A 20,370-nucleotide genomic window follows, 5' to 3' on the forward strand; every position below is an offset into this window, starting at 1 on the left:
TTTCATACTTAATACAGCAACAAAAGTCTGAGTTAACCAAAACCCAGATGAGGGGAAAGAACCCTCCTTTTTGCTCTCCTCATCTCTGTAGATGACACAACTTAGTAATTAAGTCTAAAAGGCAAGACACACAGCTTTGATTCTTTTCTTTCCTTTCACACTCCTCAGCCTGTGGACTCTTCCTCTCAAGTAAATCACAGATATGTTCACTTCTCTCCGTGGGTAACCACCTCCTCATGTGTGATGCTATCCTGTTTGTCTGGACTTCCACAGTGGTCTCCTAACTGCCCTCACTACTCTGTGTGCCCACCCTCACCATGATCAACCTGCTGGTGGTTCCCCAGCATGCAGAGAAGGAGTGCAAGTCCTTTATCTGGGCTTACGTGAGCTACAGGCTCACCTCTCCGAAACTCATCCAGTACCCCTGTCCCTTTATCCCTCCAAGGGTCAGCCCCACCCCACCCATACTTCCGCTGGGCCCTCCCACCCTGGGCTCACAGGCACCTTAGCACCTTTGCCCTGGTCATGTCTCTGATCTCCTCATGGTTGGGGTGTCCTCCTCATTCAGACCTCAGACTAAAGTTCTGGTCAGAGGCCTACCCTGAGAAGTCACTCACCTATGTGACCCTCTCCACTTGCCATCTGGGGCTCTCCAGCATCATGCCAACGTTCCTAGAGGGGGATTTTCCAAGATAATTGGGAACTAGAGCCCTGCCTTCAATAACAAAAACACAATGGAAGGAATACATATTCCCTCACTCAGTTCCATGGAGAGTAGAATGTAAACCAGTAGACTAATTTTGGCCAAATTGGTGTTCTCACTAAGGAATTTTAATCCCAAGAGCACGCAAGAGAGGTAAAGGTTTGTATGAGATTATGTTCTGTGACTGAACTATGGTCAAGACTTCAGTGCAATAGTGTAAATTTCCTCATGTCACCCCTGGTACAAACATCTTAAACAATCCATCATTTTAAAATCACATTTTTTGTGTGAAGGCAACTTTGTTCCTTCCTACCTGAGCATGTTTCTCTACCCATTACTTCAACTTTGTGAGCTGATACCTTCCAACATGCTCATTTCCTATATGTTTAAAAAATTGTCTATCGTGCGCAACAAACAAAACTGAATAGAAAACAACAAGATGTCACCATAAACTTGTTAGAATAACACGACCCAAAAAATCAACCATACAAAATGCTGGTGAGGATGTGGAGCAACAGGGATATTCACTCATTGCAGGTGGAAATGCAAAATGATGAAGCCACCGTGAAACACTGCTTGATGGTTTGTTACAAAACGAAGTATTATCATACAACCAAGCGTGCACATTCACAAGTATTTACCCAAGAAAAATGAAAACATATGTTCACACAAAAATATGTACAGGAAGTTTTAGTGAAGCTTTTATTCTTAATCACCAAAAACTAGAGCCAGTCAACAAGTCCTTCAACATATGAATGGATAAATAAACTGTCCTACTACCGCAAGTGGAATACTCTTCAGTAGTAAAAAGGAATGATTGTCTCAACCAATGCATAAAAAACAATTGACAAAATTCAACACCTTTTCCTGATAAAAATAACAAACTGGGAATAGAAGTAAACTACCTCAACACAATAAATGCTTTATATGAAAAGCCCAGTGTTAACATCATACTCGGTAGAAAAAGACAAAAGCCTTTTTCTCTAAGATCAAGATAAGAAAAGGATGCCTGCTTTCACCACTTCTACTCAACATAGTACTAAAAGTTTTAGCCATGCAATTAGGCAAGAAAAAGACAGAAAAGACATCCAAATTAGAAAATAAGAAAAAAGATTATCTCTGCTCACAAATGACATGATTTTATTTTTTAATTATTTTTGGAGAGTTTCAATTTTATTAAAAGGAAAAAGATAATAAACAAACTGTCAGGTAAAATATAGAATTACACTGTGCTATGAAACCACTTTTTATGTAAGCAATTGTTCAGGATTCTTGTACTTCTGAGATTTAGCTGGAAACTTAGGAGTAGATGGATTGGTAGAGACGCTTTTCTTCTGGGCTCCAGCAATGCTTTGTCTACTGTCTTAGTGGCTCTGAATTATCTACTTAATACAGATGACATAATTTTATATGTAGAAAATGCTAAAGAATTCATTAAAAACTATCGCAACTAATAAAAAATCTCTTAAAAGTTATTGGATGCAAAATCAACTCACAAAAATCAGTTGCATTTTTATACACTAAAATGAACAATCTAAAAAGGAAATTAAGAAAATAATTTCATGTATAATAACATCAAAAAGAATAAAATATTTAGGAAAAAAGGGAATCAAGGAGTCAAAAGATTTGTATACTGAAGACTACAAAACGTTGCTGAAAGAAATAAAGAAATGGAAAGACATCCCATATTCATGAATTGGAAGATGTAATTTTGTTAATATGTCAACACAACCCAAACCAGTCTACAGATTCAATACAGTCTCTAACAAAATCCCAATGACTTTTTTTTTTTTTTTGTAGAAATAGAGAAATCCATCAAAGAACCACAAAGATCAAACCATAAAGGACAATGAATAGCCAAAACAAAGTGGGAGGTCTCACACTTTCAAAACTTATTATAAATCTAGAGTATAATAAATCTTATTATAAATCTATGTGGTACTGGCATAAAAGCAGATGTAAACTGATGGAATAGAACAGAGAGCCCAGAAATAAACCCTCATATGTATGGTCAAATGATTTTTGACACAGTTGCCAAGACCATTCAATGGGAAAAGGACAGTCTTTTCAACAAATGCTGTTGGACCCTTCCCTCTCACGGTATAAAAAATTAACTCAAAGTAGACCAAAGATCTTAATGTAAGACCTAAAACTAAAAAACTCTGAGAAGAAAACAGCGGAAAAGCTTCAAGACGTTGGATTTGGTAATGATTTGTTGACTATGACACCAAAAGCACAAGCAACAAAAGGAAAAATAGAGACATACAATGGAATACTATTTTGTCATAGAAAGAAGGCTAATCCTGTCAAATGGGGCACCTGAATGAACCTTGAGGACATTATGCAAGTGACAGAAGCCAGACACAAAAGGTTAAATTCTGTAGTATTCCACTTATATGAGGTCTCTAGCGAAGTCAAACTCATAGGAACAGAAAGTAGAATGGTGTTTGCCAGGGGAGGGACGGGGGAGAGGAAATGGGGAGTCTTTTAGAGAATATAGAGTTTCACTTTTGCAAGAAGAAAATTTTCTGGAGATCAAAACAATGGATGCTTAACACTACTGAACTGTACACTTAAAGGTGGTTAAAATGATAAACTTCAGGTAGTGTGTATTTTACCACAATTAAAAGTGTAAAAGAATGAAGAGGTCACATAAAAATTCAGACTTGTGGCTTTTCCTGAAAAAGTTAGATGCTCTGGCAGCTCTAGGCCTACACATCTTCCCTGTTTTCCACAGTCTCCATCCTTCCTTGCCCGCCCGTTTGCCTGTTCCTTAAATTCGATGGTTATTATCAGCCATTTCATTCTTCTCACCACTGAAGCGACTTTCTAATCACCAGTTTGGTGTTTTCTGTTTTGTCTTGTTTTTCAGACTTCTGGGATAATGCCCTTCTCTTTCTCCAAAATGTAAACCATATCCATTCAGAGTATACAGTTGACCCTTGAATGAGGCAGGCAGTTGGGGGCACCTACCCCTCTACCGCCCAGTCCACCCGACCCCCAGCCCCGTGTAGTTGAAATCTGTATTCTGCTCTCTCAGCCTCGGAAACAAAGGAGTTTTGATCAATGCCTCGCCCAAGGGCAGGAAGCTGAAGCAGTCTGGACGGAATCAGGACTCCACCCCTAGTTCTTTTGTTTCCACATATCGGGATCTCTAGTCAAACACAAACTTTTCCCCACACTTAGTGAATTCAAAGATTGTGAAATGAAAATACAGGTGCTGTATTTACTGGAAAAAATTTGCGTATGTGTGGACTCGTGCAGTTCAAGCGGGTGTTGTTCAAAGGTCACCTGTATTTTCAAATCTCGCCTTCTTCCTCTTTCTCTGAGTTTAGTCCTGTGTTTGTATGGCTGAAGCTTTGGGGATTCATCCTGTGTCAAACAGCCATGGTATTTAAATGTTGGAAGTCCCCCTTCCTTGTCCCGTCGCTCGGAATGTATGTCTGGTCAGATACCTCTATTTCACGGATGCCGCATATATTTATTGAATAAATCTATTAATAGAGTGTTTCTATTAATAGAAATACATAGAAGTTCTATCATAAAGTATTTATATGAAATTCTTAACGTTTCAATTCATCGAATTATTTTTTCTACTGTTAGCTGACATTTATTAAGTAAATACAAGGTTCCCAGCTCTTCTCTAAGCATTTTACTGAAACTAAAACACTTAATCTTCATAAACTTGTTAGGTAGAAATGGCTATTACTATTGTTTCAAGGAGGAGAAAGACGTGTCATAGAGAAATTAAATCAATTGCCCGGGTTATACAGCTGGCAGATTATGGCAATAGAATTCAAACGAATGGAACCCAGCTCCAGAGCTCAAATTTTAACAAGTACACGCCATTTAGAGTAAATAGTTTGGGAGTGATTTTCTTATAGTAATCTTTCTTCTGAAGACGATATAAAAATTAAAGTTCTTGGCTGCTTTTTTTTCTTTTCCTTCCGGAATGTGACACAGTTTGGGGGCTGAGGGACTCTCCTGATTATTCAGGGCTCTGATCTGAATGTGAATCTCATCTGACGCTCCAGATCTGTCCTGTGTGCCCTGTGCTTTCTCCCCTGCAGCCTCCGGAATGGTTTTCTCAGTGCCTCTCCTCTGCCTGTGTCCCCTGGGGGAACATTCTTGGCTGTTTGCTTTATCCTATCCAACTCTCCTCCGCCTTCCCAATGTCCCTGATGGTTCACTTACCCTCATCTGCAGAGGCGTGAGATTTGTACGCCCTGCTTCTTTGTGACTCACTGCAGGGCCCCTCCCTCTGCTTCCCTACCAGCCCGATCCTGAGGGCAGCCCCACTGTGGCTCCTGGGGCCCACCAGCGTCACCGCCGCCGTGGTCCTCTGTGGCAGGGTGGCCGTGGAGTTCTGCTGCTGCTGGTCTCCCTACTGCCTCATTCCTCTGTTGAAAATTTCCCCAAGTCCCTAATTAAATGCCCCTGTCTGAAATACCCACTTTCTATTGACCAGATCTTGACAATTACAGATATTTATATTTTCCTGGGCTCTTAATAAATATGGCTCTATTTTTCTGTGGAGAAGTTCAGTAAATGTTTGTTGATTAGGATAATAAATTGGATGAGGAAAAGTTATAAAAATAGATGGATTCCTAACTATGGAGACTATAAAATAGTAAGACCTTAATCTAACTGAGGAAAGAACACATGTCAAACATCTGGAAATAGAATATTACACATTGTTTTAACTCACCAGACTCAACTTCACAAAGCCTTCCATCGAACATTCTTACAGCCACTCACTCTGCACCACCCCCCACCCCCACCCCCGCCCCCGCTCCCTGTCTCCACCCCACACACATTTATACTCACTCTGACTGTGGAGTCCAAGTTAGTTTGGCAAATATTATCATATTTTCCTTCCTTGAGGTCTTTTCCCGCATGGACAAATGTAACTTTGGGCCACCCCACGGTCAGGTGCGTGCAGCCGCCTTTGGGATGGATACAGCCGCTTTCCGTTCACTGACCTGAGATATCTTGAAAATATACAGGAGAGAAATACGTCTCCATCCATTGCAGCAGTCGGAGCTGTAGTGCCTGGTTTACTTAAAGTTATTTACTGTTTACCTGGAGAGGCTCTCAGGCGAACGGACAAGTGCCAGACATTACAGCATCATAAAAAACCCAAGCAGTAAATGGAAACGAACTCTTAGTTAGCATTAAAATAATTGGATGAAGTATACTGTTGGCATGAAAATGTTAACAACATAAAGTTACGAGAAAACATCTATAATATCTAAAGTGTTTCTTTCACACTGACTTGATGTTGAAGTTCTGGTCAAAGACATTTTATATTCTTCATGGAAGTATATTTTGATGATCAGATACAGAATATTTTGCGTAGTCTAAGAATGATTAGGAATATTTTTACTTCCACAACAGAAATCAGCGTGTATTTAACAGTAAAAAAATATTTCGTTGAGGAAATTACAAGTTGTGAAAATGAGGGAATATGCATGTTTTTAAATGTTTTTAAAGTGATGTAGCTCAAATACTGTGTGAGAGACACAAAACCCATGATTAGCATTATTTTTACTAACAAGTATTGGGTATCCAGTGTACACATCACATCTCTTGGATGAAACAATCATACTAGAAACTCTGTTTCTCCCTGTAAAGAGTTTACCCTTTAATATGACAACGCCCACAAAACAGAGCCCTGTTAAGTTTGAAGGCATACGATATAAGCTACCGTACACAGCATACAATACAAGGCATTATCAGATGCTACTGAGAGACAATATGTAACATTTGCTTTATTTTGAGATTTTTGTACTTTCTGCCTATAATGACTTATGCTCCATCTATTCAAGGAATGTAAAGTTTATGCTTACTGGGTAGCAAATAACTTTGACCACATCAAATGAAATTCAAAACCTATACTCGTCCCCTTCGTTAGACCCACTGAGGTGACACGTGAAGGACAAGAGCCTGCACCAGGTCCTCCACTTTGTTACTCTGGACGTAGCGTGATGAATCTTAGCGACCCTCCGAGGTGTTTCCTCCTCAGCGTTTGGGATAACGATATATATCTCCCAGTTGCTTCAAAAAAGAGCTGGATGATCTGTTTGGGAGTTTCTTTGGCCAAGCAACGTCAAAGAGAAGGCATGCCTGATTGTTCTTAACGGGGCCCTTGACAAGGCACAGCTGCTGTCAGCCAGCGCGGTGGTTTCTGCTCAGCGATGAGATGACACGGTATTTCCGTGAACAGAAGCCGTGCTGGGCCTAGAGTCCCAGCCCCACGCGGCACAGACACACTGACCGAGTCTACCATTCAGGAAGCCCGGGTGGGAACAGTCTGCAGCACAGTTGGAGCGACGTCCCGTCTGGTGATCTGGTAGCTGCCGCCCCATCAGTCTCTTTTCCCTACCCGACCTGTGCTGGGCAGGTGCTCTGTCTGGGGACCTGGCTGCCCAGGTTGCTATGACAACAGAGAAATAATAGATGCGGAAGTAAGAGCAGCTTTTCTCCTCTCATTGCTGACAAACGTGAACTCTTATCCTGCTTAGGACTGCAAATATAACTAAGGCGGGTGGAGTGAGGAAGAGGGGGTTTCAATGACGCGGGTCTCGGGCAGGGAGCCCGGCGCTCCTCACCGCCTGCCTTTCAGAGGAAATGCTGGGGAGAATTACAGTCAGTAGTTTTCTCCAACACTCTTTGCGAGCTCACGTGCCCTCAGTGAACCCCCGTTCTTCTAAAATCGCTAACTGAACATAAACCATTTCAATTTTATGGCTCAAGATTTCTGAAATTGGCATTCATTTACTTGAATTTATTTAAAGAGGTAGAGTTTAAAGTCCCTGTTACTCAACCATTGTTCTGGGGTCACACAAGATACGCAAGATTCCGGATGACCTCTGACATGATGCAGTTTTAAGACAAGATAGGCTAATATCCGGGCACCAAGCTATGTTTCACATCTTGTCATGATCAGCTTGCCCTTTCCCTGAAGTGTCTTTAGGTTGAGACAATGGTGCATGTGGGCTGGAGAGGAATGGGGTGAGCATGGGGTCTGAGCCTGAAGCTGAGTGACTGACACAGAGACTCCCAGGCAGTCTTTTCTGTTTTCTGTTTTTGTCATTCAGGTAGCAGGTGGCAGGAGTGTCCTCTGGGACTCCTTTGAAAAGAAATAGGGCTCAAAGTAGAAGAGGAGACGTGAGAGAAGTTCGAGGTGACAAAATAAAAAGGCAATAAGTTTATACTTTTGCTAAGGGCCATCCTTACATATTCTCAGTAATTTCCAAATGAGTAAGATGGGGACATACACAACTTCCAAACAAGGTGCATGCATCTCATAAAGTGATAAATATCTTAACGGCTTTTATAATTGTCCCGTCTCCACCGTTTTTACGCGTGATAGATTTCTCTGAAGACTGAAATTAGAAGTAATTATGAAGTAATAAAATGTATCTATTTTTTCGTCATGTATTTAGCAACATATAAGGCAGATTATTTTCTCCCTACTCATTTAACACGTTATATTTGAGACACACATCTATTTTCAAGTATTTGAAATTACCAGACTCTCAGAGAAACCACTGTTTTCCTGTGGCAGGACAGCTGTGTTTCTTCCCCTGCAAACGTCGGTTGCCAAGGAAATGCTGGCAGAGCCAGCCTGGTGGCCCTGCAGTGCTGCTAACGGTATCCAAGCATTTCTGCATCGCGGGGGGAATGGCGTCTACAATTCAAAGCTACGTATTTAAATGACTCATGCAATAGAATGAGATGAAAGACAATGGGAGGAAACAGCACTACAAGCAGTTCTACAGTATTTACTCCTTAGTCCTATGTTGTACAAACATGTTGGGATAATGTGTATAAACAAATACTTAGCGACTGTGTGCGCTGCAGCTACAGATCCAATGTGGGTGACACCGCGTCTCTCTTTGGTTTTCACATCTTGACAATTCATTTTGTACGAGATGATCTTATACAGAATTCTATAAAAATAAGGAAAAGTGTTATGATTTCTCTCCTTTCCTTCAAGAATTCCACTTAAATCTGGTGCACTGTTTGCAAACCAGACATCCATGGAGCTGTGGTTAAGCTTATGGATTTAGAATAAATATGTGCATTACTGACTTCCGTCTAATGTGATTATACGAAATGTTATCATCTGTATGGGACATTGTTTTTAAACATTCTGGTTTTTCTTGGATGAATATGAAGATCTTCTGTACTTCACTTGTCTGCCTCAAGTATATCATAACCACGTCCTATAAGAAATATGCTCCGCATTTTTACCCTGGAATGGATGTCTTTTCTCCCCCTTCCTCCCAAGATTCGAACTGAACGTACGTTAATAGGCAATGACTGCATTTTATAAACTTAACCTTCTATCATCTAAGGAAGACGCGGGCCGTTCAAACAAAGGTCTGACTTAGTTAAACATTTTAAGGCCTCAGTAAACGTTTGATTACACTTGTTGTGGTAAGTGGACCTTTGCTCATTTGAAAAGTCGCTGATGCCCTCCACGGTGTGACCAGCGAGAGAAGTGTGGGAGCAGAGGCACAGCTGCTGAGACCTTCACGTTGCGGGCAGGTTCGGCCCACGCGTGTGTTTGTTCGTGTCCTGCTGAGCAGTGAGAGAGGGTGCGGAGCGCCAGTGGTATCAGCGCTACTAGCAGCGTGACCAGAGACACACTGTGACGCCTGCTATTGCTGAGTAGATTGGGTTGAGTAATTCCCACACGCTCTCCGCTTTTTAAAACCTTCCTGATCTCTTCCTGCTCCTTTTAATTTATTGTAGCATCTGTCTTCTCACTGATGATTGTCTCTACAACTAAAGGGCTTTATCAGCCTCCTGTCAACACTGCACCTGCTGTATCACATGTGTGGTGTTTCAACGTGTCAGATGCTCGATGTACGTTTGTGCATTAACCGAAATTCTGTACTCGTCCGTCCCGATGCACAAGAAAGTACTGTAAGCAAATGCAGTCTCCGCAATTTAGAGGGAAGCCACTGACGCCTGGGAGACTCTCTCCCAGCACCTGCTCAGACCCGGGCGGCGTGGTGGCGGGCAGAGCTGGAGTCCACAGGTAAAGGGACAGGTGGGCTCTGAGACATGGTGAACAGCGGCTCCAGGTCTCTGTGAGAGTCAGAAATGCTTCCTAAGGAATTGTTTAAGCTTTACCATTAACCTTTTTGGGCAGTGGCCCAGTGGGAAGAAGGGGGAACTCACTTACTCATGTAGTTTTACTTCTCAGTCTGTCATATATCAGATGTTATGTTTGAGCAGGTCACCTCACTTTTGAATACTTTCAAATTCTCGTTCGTAACATAAAAGCTAATAACTTTTGCCTTGTTCTCATCACAGGCTTTATTTTATAAACTAAAGGCTTCACTGTAGCTGGCACACATGGTAACACATGATTCATTTATATCAAGGTGAATCATACAACTGAACGTAAGACTTCTAGCAAAAACTAATTAACGAACTAAAGTAACTTCTTAGACAACATGGCCCAATATTCGGGAGAGAGAATATTGTCAAAATGAATTATTGTTGGGCTATTTTAACAATGTTGTGTCACGTGTCATTGTCATGTCTGACAATGTGGTGTTTAAAGAGCCATTGAGTGTGTCCATTGGCTGAGAGTGATGGAGAAGGTCAGGACCGGATGGGGGACCCCTGCTCTGTTCAGCCAGCTGTTAGCCTGTTGGTCTGGTTTTGCTCCTGTGGTTTAAAGAATAATCTACATTCAGTGAGATGCAAGATTCAAGCTTATTATTTTTCCTCTTTTTGTCCAGTAAAGAGTACACAGAATCCTCTATACACTTTCTCACAACATTATTCTGGTAGTATTATTAACACTTAACTATTTAATCCATTCGGATTTATCGTTAGTGTATCCCCAGCTGTGCTTGCACCATTTATGATACAGGTCCTTTTAACACTAGGTTTAAATAAAAAAAGGCACTCTATCATGTATTACAAGTTCAAATACATTAAGATCTATTTTGGAGGTTCTATCCATTTCTACTGATGAATTTGTCCATTTGAATATTAATACATTGATTTGATTATAGGATTTAACAGCATATTCAGGGATTGATACCTTCTCCCAATTCCTACTACTCTTCTTTTTAAAGTATTTCTCAGATGTTCTGGGGGACATTTTAAAACTTTCTGTTGACTTAGTTTGTTTTTATTGAAAACTTCACCAAGTATATGGCATATCGTTGCAAGAGCTTAGATTTTATTTTCTGTCCTTCAATAAGGATTTACAATTTCTTTAAAGCAATCTATGACAATTAGTTAAATTTCTAAAGATTTTATAGGATTCTCCCCCAGATTTTTAATAATTTTCCTGGTGTTTATTGCTATCATAGGAAAAAGGGTATTTTTTTTTTTTAAATTGTTTATTTATTTATTTATTTTTGGCTGTGTTGGGTCTTTGTTTCTGTGCGAGGGCTTTTCTCTAGTTGCGGCAAGCGGGGGCCACTCTTCATCGCGGTGCGCGGGCCTCTCACTGTCGCGGCCTCTCTTGTTGCGGAGCACAGGCTCCAGACGCGCAGGCTCAGTAGTCGTGGCTCACGGGCCTAGTTGCTCCGCGGCATGTGGGATCTTCCCAGACCAGGGCTCGAACCCGTGTCCCCTGCCTTGGCAGGCAGATTCTCAACCACTGCGCCACCAGGGAAGCCCAAAAAGGGTATTTTTATGTTACAGTAATCTTATATGAAGCTACATTATCTTTTAAATTCCAATTAGCATTTTAGCGGAGTATACTTGGAGTCTGCAACTATATTTTTAATATAAAAAAATTGTATTTTCTTAATAGTTATAAAATTAATTCCATTTTCTTATTTTACCTTATCAATATTTTTGAAAACTAAGGGGCATCTTTATCCAGTACCTGATTTTGATTGACATGGTTTCCTTGTTTTAACATTTAGGATAATTTTTACTGCTTTTTAAAATTGACGTTATTAATTTTATTCATTCAAAAATATTTAATGAAGGCTTTTCGTGAGCCAGGTGCCATCTCAGGCTCTTTGACTACATCTGAGAACAGGATACAGCTTGCTGCCCTGGTGTGGCACCCAGCTTCACGGGGCAGAGACAAGTGACAGCATATTAGACACAGTGTGTCAGCACAGTGCAGGTGGGTAGGAAGGTGCTGACAGGCTCTGAAATGACAGGTAGTGCAGGTGAACAAAGACAGAGGTATGTGGAGAGCTATCATTTGTAAAAGGTTGATGAACGTAGGACTCATCGGGGTGACTTTTGAGCAAAGAGTAGAAGGAGGTAAGGGTGTAAGCCACACAGGTATTTAGGGAACAACCGTGCTGGGCTCAGGGGACAGGCAGGCATATTCAAGAAGCATCGTAAGGTTTTCTTCTATTCCTATTTTTCTGAGAGTTTTTATTAGGAATTGCAGCTCAGTTTGACCAAATGTCCTCTCAGAATCTCTAAGGGAGGGGAAAAATCTACCTCTCTCTGTCTCTATCATCTCTCTATATATCAATAGATCTATGTATCAATAGATAATGTATGTATATTTAACTTGATGAAAGTAATTACTTTGATAATAGCATCTGATATTTATCCAGGTTTGCTGTTTTGAAATAAAACCTACTCAGTCATTGTTCAGTTTCTTTTGTCACTTGTTGGAGTCTATATGCTAATAGTGTGTTTAGAATGATAACATCTATATTCATATTAATAATGGTCACATTTTCTCTTCATAAAATTTCTTATTAATTTTCATTTTAGTTTGATTTAATAATGTGAATTAAAGCAATTTCAATAACTTTATGCTGGAATAATTACTTCTTAAAGAATTAGGTAAAACTTAGTTTTGAACCCATCTGTTCCTGATGTCTTTTTAAAAGTAAACTTTTTACCTATTTAAAAATTTAATTTAACCTGCCTAATGGAACATAAACTAGTCAGTTGGCACACAGCAGTAAGAAAATACAGTAAAATATTACTTGTATCCTTGAACAAATCATCTTGGAATTAAAACAAGTGCCGAAATAGTGTTACTATAGTGTGTGTGCACTAGCTAACAATGCATTCTGCTTGTTGAGTTAAAGTTCACCTTATCTAGAATATGACATTTCACCCACTTTTATTACATAGAATCTTATTTTAATGAGGTCTTTGAAAGTGATGGGATCTTTAGTCATAGCTTTAAGTATTACAGTAAAAATGGATCACGTGTTCTACATAATCTTGCCTCACTAAAGTAAATGGCTCTCTTCCATGTTGAAATTCATTGATATATTATCATTACTATATCCTGATTATTAGAGCTGACATTCGTTATTCAGTCAACCTTCATTCTTATTTGTAATGTTTACCAAAATTGAAAAACTACTGCATACTTGAATACTACTTTAGGCTGAAATTTTAGGAATTCAGAGGTATTAAATATGTAGTAGTTCTTTTTTAAACATACACCTATGTATACATTTTTGCTGTGACTTTTTATTTTACAACAACATAACATTCAGACTTGAAGTGCCTATGTAAAGGATCCTACTGTACTTATTTATGTACATGGACTGCTTTTCACAAATTAAAATGCAGGAAGGGTGCTGAAATGAATGAATGTGTGAAATGGGAATGTCACGTCACCTTTCTCCAGCTGTTGTGTCCACAATAACCCTAATCCTCATCCCTTATTCCATCTATTTTTAGCTTTTCCAGCACAGTTCTGTGTCACTTGGTGGTAGCAATTCAAGGTGAGAATTTCTAAGTTATCCCCAATTCCTTTCTTATCTTGCATCGATTCCTCCAAATTCTACAGGATACTTGATTTCTCACAATTGATTCACCCACTACTTCGAATGGTGACGTGATTTTCCTAGGTACAGTTCTATACCTTATTTTCCAGCTGGATAATTTCTGCTGTTACACTTGATTCACTATCCAACCAACAGCACCAGGGCTTGTGGACATTACAGACCCTGTCCTTGCTTGGACGTCTCTCTCTTACGAAGGCCCTGTCTCCTGCCCTGAGAACTGGCACCACGCTGCCCACCTGTCATCTGTAGGTGTGAAAGTGGACACCTGTCCTCACATCCCAGAGTGGGTCGTGTGCTCCTGCCCCCGATGCCCCCGACACTCCACAGATTCCTCCGAAAACCTGAACGTGAATGTAGAGTGACAGGGGCCAGAGGACCTGACCCCATTCAGGAAAGCCTTACAATTACAGTTTCATCTCAGACTCTTATGCTGTAATAATATATGGAATAAGTAAATTCTTTCTTCCCCACAATTAATATGAATAAAAAATGATTACATAATGAAATGCTTTGTTTACTCAGTGTTCACAGGTGAACACCATCTCAACATGAATAGTAAAAAGCTTGATATATTATCTAGTGTTAGCGTAGTTGTTTTGTCTGAAAAACAGTTTGTTTAAAATCATTCCTCAAAGTCACGTTCAATTTCCTTTTCTGCCAGAGGTCAAGACTTTAAGGAAATTATTTACTGCAGGTAACAACATGTCAAGAGGGACGAGGCCAAAGTCAAAGTGAAATTCTAGGTAACTGCTTTGCAACACGGCCGTCAGTGAGTTGCAATGCTTATCTTCCTCTCTGGAGATCTGAATCTTGTCTGGCTGTTCTGACATCATGCTGGGCTAAGAGCTGAGGTCTCCACAAGCCGTCTCAGTGCTCGTTTGCCACTGAAGATGTGTGTGTGTGTGTGTGTGTGTGTGTGTGTTTCCTAACGTGTGCTTCAAGCAGGTCCAAGCAAAACAGAAGTCTCTATTTTCATCAGTTAAAAACAGCAGCCAAGGTTGGAGTGGAGGAGAGATGAGTAGGCAGAGCGTAGAGGATTTTAGCGTTTAGTGAAAATACTCTGTATGATACGCTGATGGTGGATACACGTTCGAACGCACAGAATGCTCAGCACCAAGAGTGAAGCCTAACGTAGGCTGCGCACTCTGGGTGATGTTGCCGTGTCAATGTAGGTTCGTAAGTTGTAACAAAGGTCCCACTCAGCGGGGGCATGTTGATCATCGGGGAGACTGTGCATCTGTGGGACAGGGGGTCTAGGGGAAAATCTCTGTACTTTCCCCTCAATTTTGCTGTGAACCTAAGACTACCCTACAAAAATAAATCCTTTAAAAATGAAAATATAAAATAATCCCCAGCTATGAGCACTTTTGACTTCATAGCAAAGCAGTGGCAGACAGCTGAATTCCTCTTCAGAGTCTCGTAGAAGATAGGATGGCCCCCGACAGGGTGGAGGAAGGACAGAGACCACGAAAGGATTTTATGAAGTTTCGCTTCTAACAGACGAATGGAGCTTAAGAACGTTCAGTTCACGGACTGAGCTGTTAGCTTGTCCCAGTTTAACAGAGTCAACCTGTAAATATCTCCTTTAATTCCACTTCCCTTTTCTGTTTTTACCGATTGCCATTTTTTACCAATCTCTGTCCCTCTGCTCACGTACTCACCCAAGGCAATATGAGAGAATACCTGTGCTGATACATTCATTATCTGATTAAAATGCACATTTGATTTGCATCATAAAATGTGAATGAACATGAAGAAGACAATTGGATTGGTGCTGATTTCTGATTTTGCAGGAAGATGACATTCATCATTATTCATGGTGTGGAACCTATATTTTCCAACCTGACAGTATCAGGCCAATGAAATATGCATCCAAGGCATAGCAGGAAACCTGAAAAAAATTTAAAAACACAATATGTCAATCCTGGTCACTGAAAAGATGGATATTTCTGCATTAAGAAATGTGTATGTGTCAAGGACTTGAAGTGATGCTTATCCAGAAAGATACCCATAATTGGCCTTTTATTAAAAACAAAGTAAAATAAAGTTCTCTCTCTAGGGTAAGATTTTATAATTTTTAAAAAGTTTTTATTTTTCTCAGTTACACTTGACCAAAACTTCAAGATTGATGTATACAAATGTAAAGCTTTAAAAGAAAAGCAGTTGCCCATTGCCTATTTCTGAGGTAACTATATTTAACTTATACATTTCTACTTTATTCTCTTATTTACACTTGAGATGCTTGTAATGTCATTTTTTATTTAACGCTAGACATTATCTATTGCACGCTTACAATAGAATGTGAGTGTTTAGCCATTGCATTCCACTGCCCCATGTATTTCACTAATACACTCCCAGTGCACTTACATAATAATGATTATATAAGTATTAAATGCCACTTGGAAACAAGCCAAGTTCATAAATTCATACTAAGCTAAAAACTAAAGAAAAAAAATGGGGACTTTGCATGGGATTGCCTTGAATCTGGAAAAGCAGGAGAGAAATGATTTCCTCACAGTGTTATGTCTGGGGATCCATGACATGGCATCTCCCTCATTTATTTAACAATGTTGTATTTGTTGAAATTAAATCAAAACCAGTTGATCTTTGTATATTACTTTGTATCTATGCCATTCCATACTAAACTCACTTAATAACTCACCTGGCAATGTCTCATGTAATAGTGTCCATAGGCTCTTAAGGATTTTCTGTGTTCAAAATCACGTTACCTCTGAATAGTGTCAGTTTCATTTCTTCTTTCAATTTTTATGATTTTTATTAGCTCTTTTCTTGCCTTATTACAGTAAGATCTGAAGAAAAATTAAGTAGAAATGAAATTGGTGGACTTTTTGCCTCATTTCTGATCTCAAAGAGAAATGTTTCAATAATTCATAGTTAATGCTATGATGCTTCTCATACGTTTTTGTGTATACTCTTTATAATATGAAGGATACTCCTTTGTATACTCAGTTTTCTGTGAGCTTTTATCAAATGAATGTAATCAAATGCTTCTTTGTATCTATTAAAATGATTATATAATTTTCTTCATTTTTAAAATTTTCTACTTTTAACGTGATGAAATATATTGTTTTCATGTGTGTCTGTATCTTCTCTGTTGCTCCGATTGGGCTAATTTTATTGTTCTGTCCTCAAGTTTACTGATTCTATCTTCTGTCACTCTATCACCGGGCCAATCCAGCAAGGTTATTTATGTTATTGTATTTTTTAGTTCTATAATTTCATTTCCTTTTTATAATTTGTATTTCTTTCCTGAGATATTGTAATTTTTCATTTGGTTCAAGATAATTTTTAATTTCTTGCTGAAATATTTTTAAGGTGGCTTTAAAACCCTTGTCAGATAATTCCAGTATGTAATTCATCTAGTTTGTGTTACTTGATTATCTTTTCTCATTCAAATTATGATTTTCCTGGGTCTTAGTGTGACATGTTATTTTAATCCTGGCCATTTTGCTTATTTGTTAAGAGTCTCTGGTTCTTATTTACTTATTTTTCTTTTCAGCAAGAAGTCACTGTTTAGCACACAGGTCCTCGCCTAATTCTGTGGGCTGCGGTTCCACTGACAATATGACATTTAGAACCTTTTTGGTGCTAGTTGGGTCTGATTGATTCACCTGTGTCATCGGGCTTCCCCCCCCCACCGCCACCCCGTTCCTTGGTGGTGCTAGAGGAGGGGAAGGGGCTTCCCCAGGTCGGGTCCCTGCTGCCACGAAGTGGATAAAGGGACGCTTCACCTAGCAGTGGGTGGACCACCCCTCTGTGGGGAAAGAGCGTTTAAGACATCCCCCCTCTGTGCTCTTCCTCCAGGCCTGGGGGCCCTAATCGGCTTTTTTTCTTTCTACCTTTCAGAGTTCTACTTGGTTGTCTCTGGCACTTTTTTCAGTGTTTTAGTTGTACTTGTTTGGGAGAGATAACTTTATGCCATCTTGTAGGGACCAGAAGTCATTCTAAGCCATTTTGATAGTCAATTCTTTAATGACTTTATGGTGAGCATTTTTCTACACGTTTAATAAATTATGTTCCCATGTTTATTAATTGCTTCTTCACTGATTATTCTTAATTCTTCTCTTAGTTTATGTGAGTGTTTAAATTATATATATACTTACACCTTTTCCAGGTATGTTTGCTATAAATAATCCTCAGCTTTCTGAACTTCTTTTAATATTGCTTACATTTGTTTTGGTATAATATTTTGAGAAATAATCATTATTTAACTGGTAGAAATAGACCTAGTAATTCTATAATTTAGAGAGTTGAGAGTTATTGATAATAGCTGTCTCCATCATTATTCTAAATTTTCAGGGAAAGGAAAAGAAAACATACAATGATATAGTGGGAAAATAATAACCATTTATTTTTTGCAAAAGTGTTTGAGTGAATTGGAACAACTTTAATTAGAATTAGCACCCTGGTCAAATCTGCAGGGTGATTTATTCATAGATCTCCAAAGAGTGCATCCTGGATGCTCAATAAATATTTAGTAAATTAATAAATATAGTGGTTCGAGCACTACATCTTTCTGTAGACCTAACATAGACCATAAACTCACGAGAGCCTTGATCAATGTGAACGAAAGATGATGACATCGTGAGTGAACAGGGACCACAGGCTGATGGGAAGAGGAAGGATGTGGATGGCTGCATCCCTGCAGTGTTAGATCTTTCATCCCCTCCATCTGCCATAAAATGTTTCTGACCACTAGGGAAAAATGTGAGACGTGGAAAAGACAACCCATTATTTCAAGGGTTTTCAATCGCACAAAAATTGTTGCCAGCGTACTGATAACGGTATCGTTTTTATTTTGTTTTATGTTAGGTTCAGGTTCTTCGGAATGCCGGAGAAGAAGTGACCCTGACGGTCTCATTTTTTAAAAGAGCACCTGCTTTCCTCAAACTCCCACTGAACGAAGATTGTGCATGTAAGCATTTATGAAGAATAGGTAAAATGCTCACGTCATATTTACTTTCTAAACCGTTATTTCCTGGCAGTAATTAGTAATTTCTTTTTAAAGTTGGGATTTCTGCCTGAATGCAAACATTTTTCTTTAATATCACAAAGCATTCAATTAACCCTTCTCCAAAGGGAAAAGCTGTTGTTTGTGTTTCAGAATGTATTCACATTTAGTTATTTTCCAACCTATAATTGGGGAAATATTATTTACTTTAAAAATAAATGTCATATCAAACATATACATTTTGTATCTCTATTAAAATTTCATTCATATTGTTTGATGAATATATATTCTCTAAGTAGAAAATAATATTCTCTTATTTGGCTACTGAACTTACTAAATAAGCATTTACACTTAATTTGTCCTGATGAGAATAGGGAGGTTGAAGGAAGCCCCAGTCTATGTGGAAATGTAATAATTTTCGTAAGAGCTACTTACAAATTTCTGTATCTATTTGCATATTATGAAATGAAATGCATGTTATCTTATAGTTTTTGCTAAAATCAAAGAAGAATTATTTTTAACTGAGGCATAGTTTACATGAAATGAAATGCAAAGATCTTCAATGCTCAGTGGGATCAGCTCTGACAAATGCTCACATTTGCTTAATCCACATCCCTTTAGATCACAGAACGGTTCTGCTGTGCCTCTTCCAGTAAATAACATTCCCAGAAACAACTACTGACTTAATTTCTTGTCATCAAGTATTAATGTAATCAAACTGTATTTATTCTTTTACGTCTGCTTCTTTCATTATGAACCGTCTCGTGTTACATATTTCAGGAGTTTACTTATTTACATTGCTCTATAGTATTCTACTATATGAGTGTAGTAAAGTTTGGTAACGCATTCTCCTGCTGTTAGACAGCAGAACTGTTTCTGGTATTTTGCTATTGTAAATAAAGCTGCTATAAACATTCTCGTACAAGGCTTCTGGAAGTCATAGTATTTTATGTCAGTACTATAAGTACCTAGGAGTGGAATTGCTGAGTCACAAGATAGATGTGTAATCAACTTGCTAACAAACTGCCAAATATATTTCTAAGGTGGGCGTATATCTAAAAACCTCCCACTGTCCACTCCAGTGATGGATGAGAGAGGTCTGGCTGCTCTCCATTAATTCCAATATTTGATGGTCAAAAATTTCTTTAGCTATTCTCTTGAGTGTGTAGTGGTACCGAATTGTAGTTTTAATTTGCATTTCCCGGAAGACTAATGATGATTAGCCCCTTGTCATGTGCTATTCGCATATTTTATTATCTATTTGCATATCTTATTTTGTAATGTGTCTGCTCACGTCTTTTCCCCATTTTTCTGTTGGTATGCCTTTATATGATCACACTGAAGGAGTTGATAAGCCTGTTTATAATAAGCTTTTTGTTAGCTATATGTGTTACAAACATTCTGTGCATGACTGTATTTTTTACCTAAATGCGTCTCAAGTTTGCACAGCTTTTTGATTTTGATAAGGTCTAATTTACCATTTTGTTGTTGTTGTTTTTGTTGTATATGCTTTTGGTTTTCTGCATCTTTTCTAAGAAATATTTGCCTACCCCAAGGTCGCAAGGATATCTCCCTACACTTTTGCAAGCAGCCTTATAGCACTGATTTTTATGTTTAAGTTTATAATCTATCTTATATTAGTAACATTTTGGTTCCGAGGTAGGAATCAAGAATGAAGGAATCACTATCTTATTTCCACTAATTTATGAGTCTGTTCTTTCACCAAAACCACACTGTTGATTATTGCAGCTTTATAATACTTTAAAAAGTCACCTAGGATAGGTTCTTCAACTTTGTGATACTTCAAGATCATTTGGTTATTCTAGATTCTTTGCATTACTGCATCCATTTTAAAATAGCACATCAATTTCTATTTAAAAAACTATTATGATTTTGAATGTGACTGAATTTATAGACAATTAATATAA

The 20,370-nt window shown here is 38.8% G+C and overlaps 1 protein-coding gene across 1 annotated transcript in view; it reads left to right on the plus strand.

Moving 5' to 3' along the window:
- The window catches only part of SNTG1 (syntrophin gamma 1), a 331,005-nt gene that overhangs the window by 181,480 nt on the left and 129,155 nt on the right, over nucleotides 1-20,370 (plus strand). Inside the window, exon 8 of the mRNA XM_068525807.1 lies at nucleotides 18,304-18,406. Coding sequence (XP_068381908.1) covers nucleotides 18,304-18,406 — 103 coding nt within the window. The remainder of the gene's footprint in view (nucleotides 1-18,303; nucleotides 18,407-20,370) is intronic.

Source organism: Eschrichtius robustus, chromosome 17, assembly GCF_028021215.1.
Source record: "Eschrichtius robustus isolate mEscRob2 chromosome 17, mEscRob2.pri, whole genome shotgun sequence".
Classification (NCBI taxonomy): Eukaryota; Metazoa; Chordata; class Mammalia; order Artiodactyla; family Eschrichtiidae; genus Eschrichtius; species Eschrichtius robustus.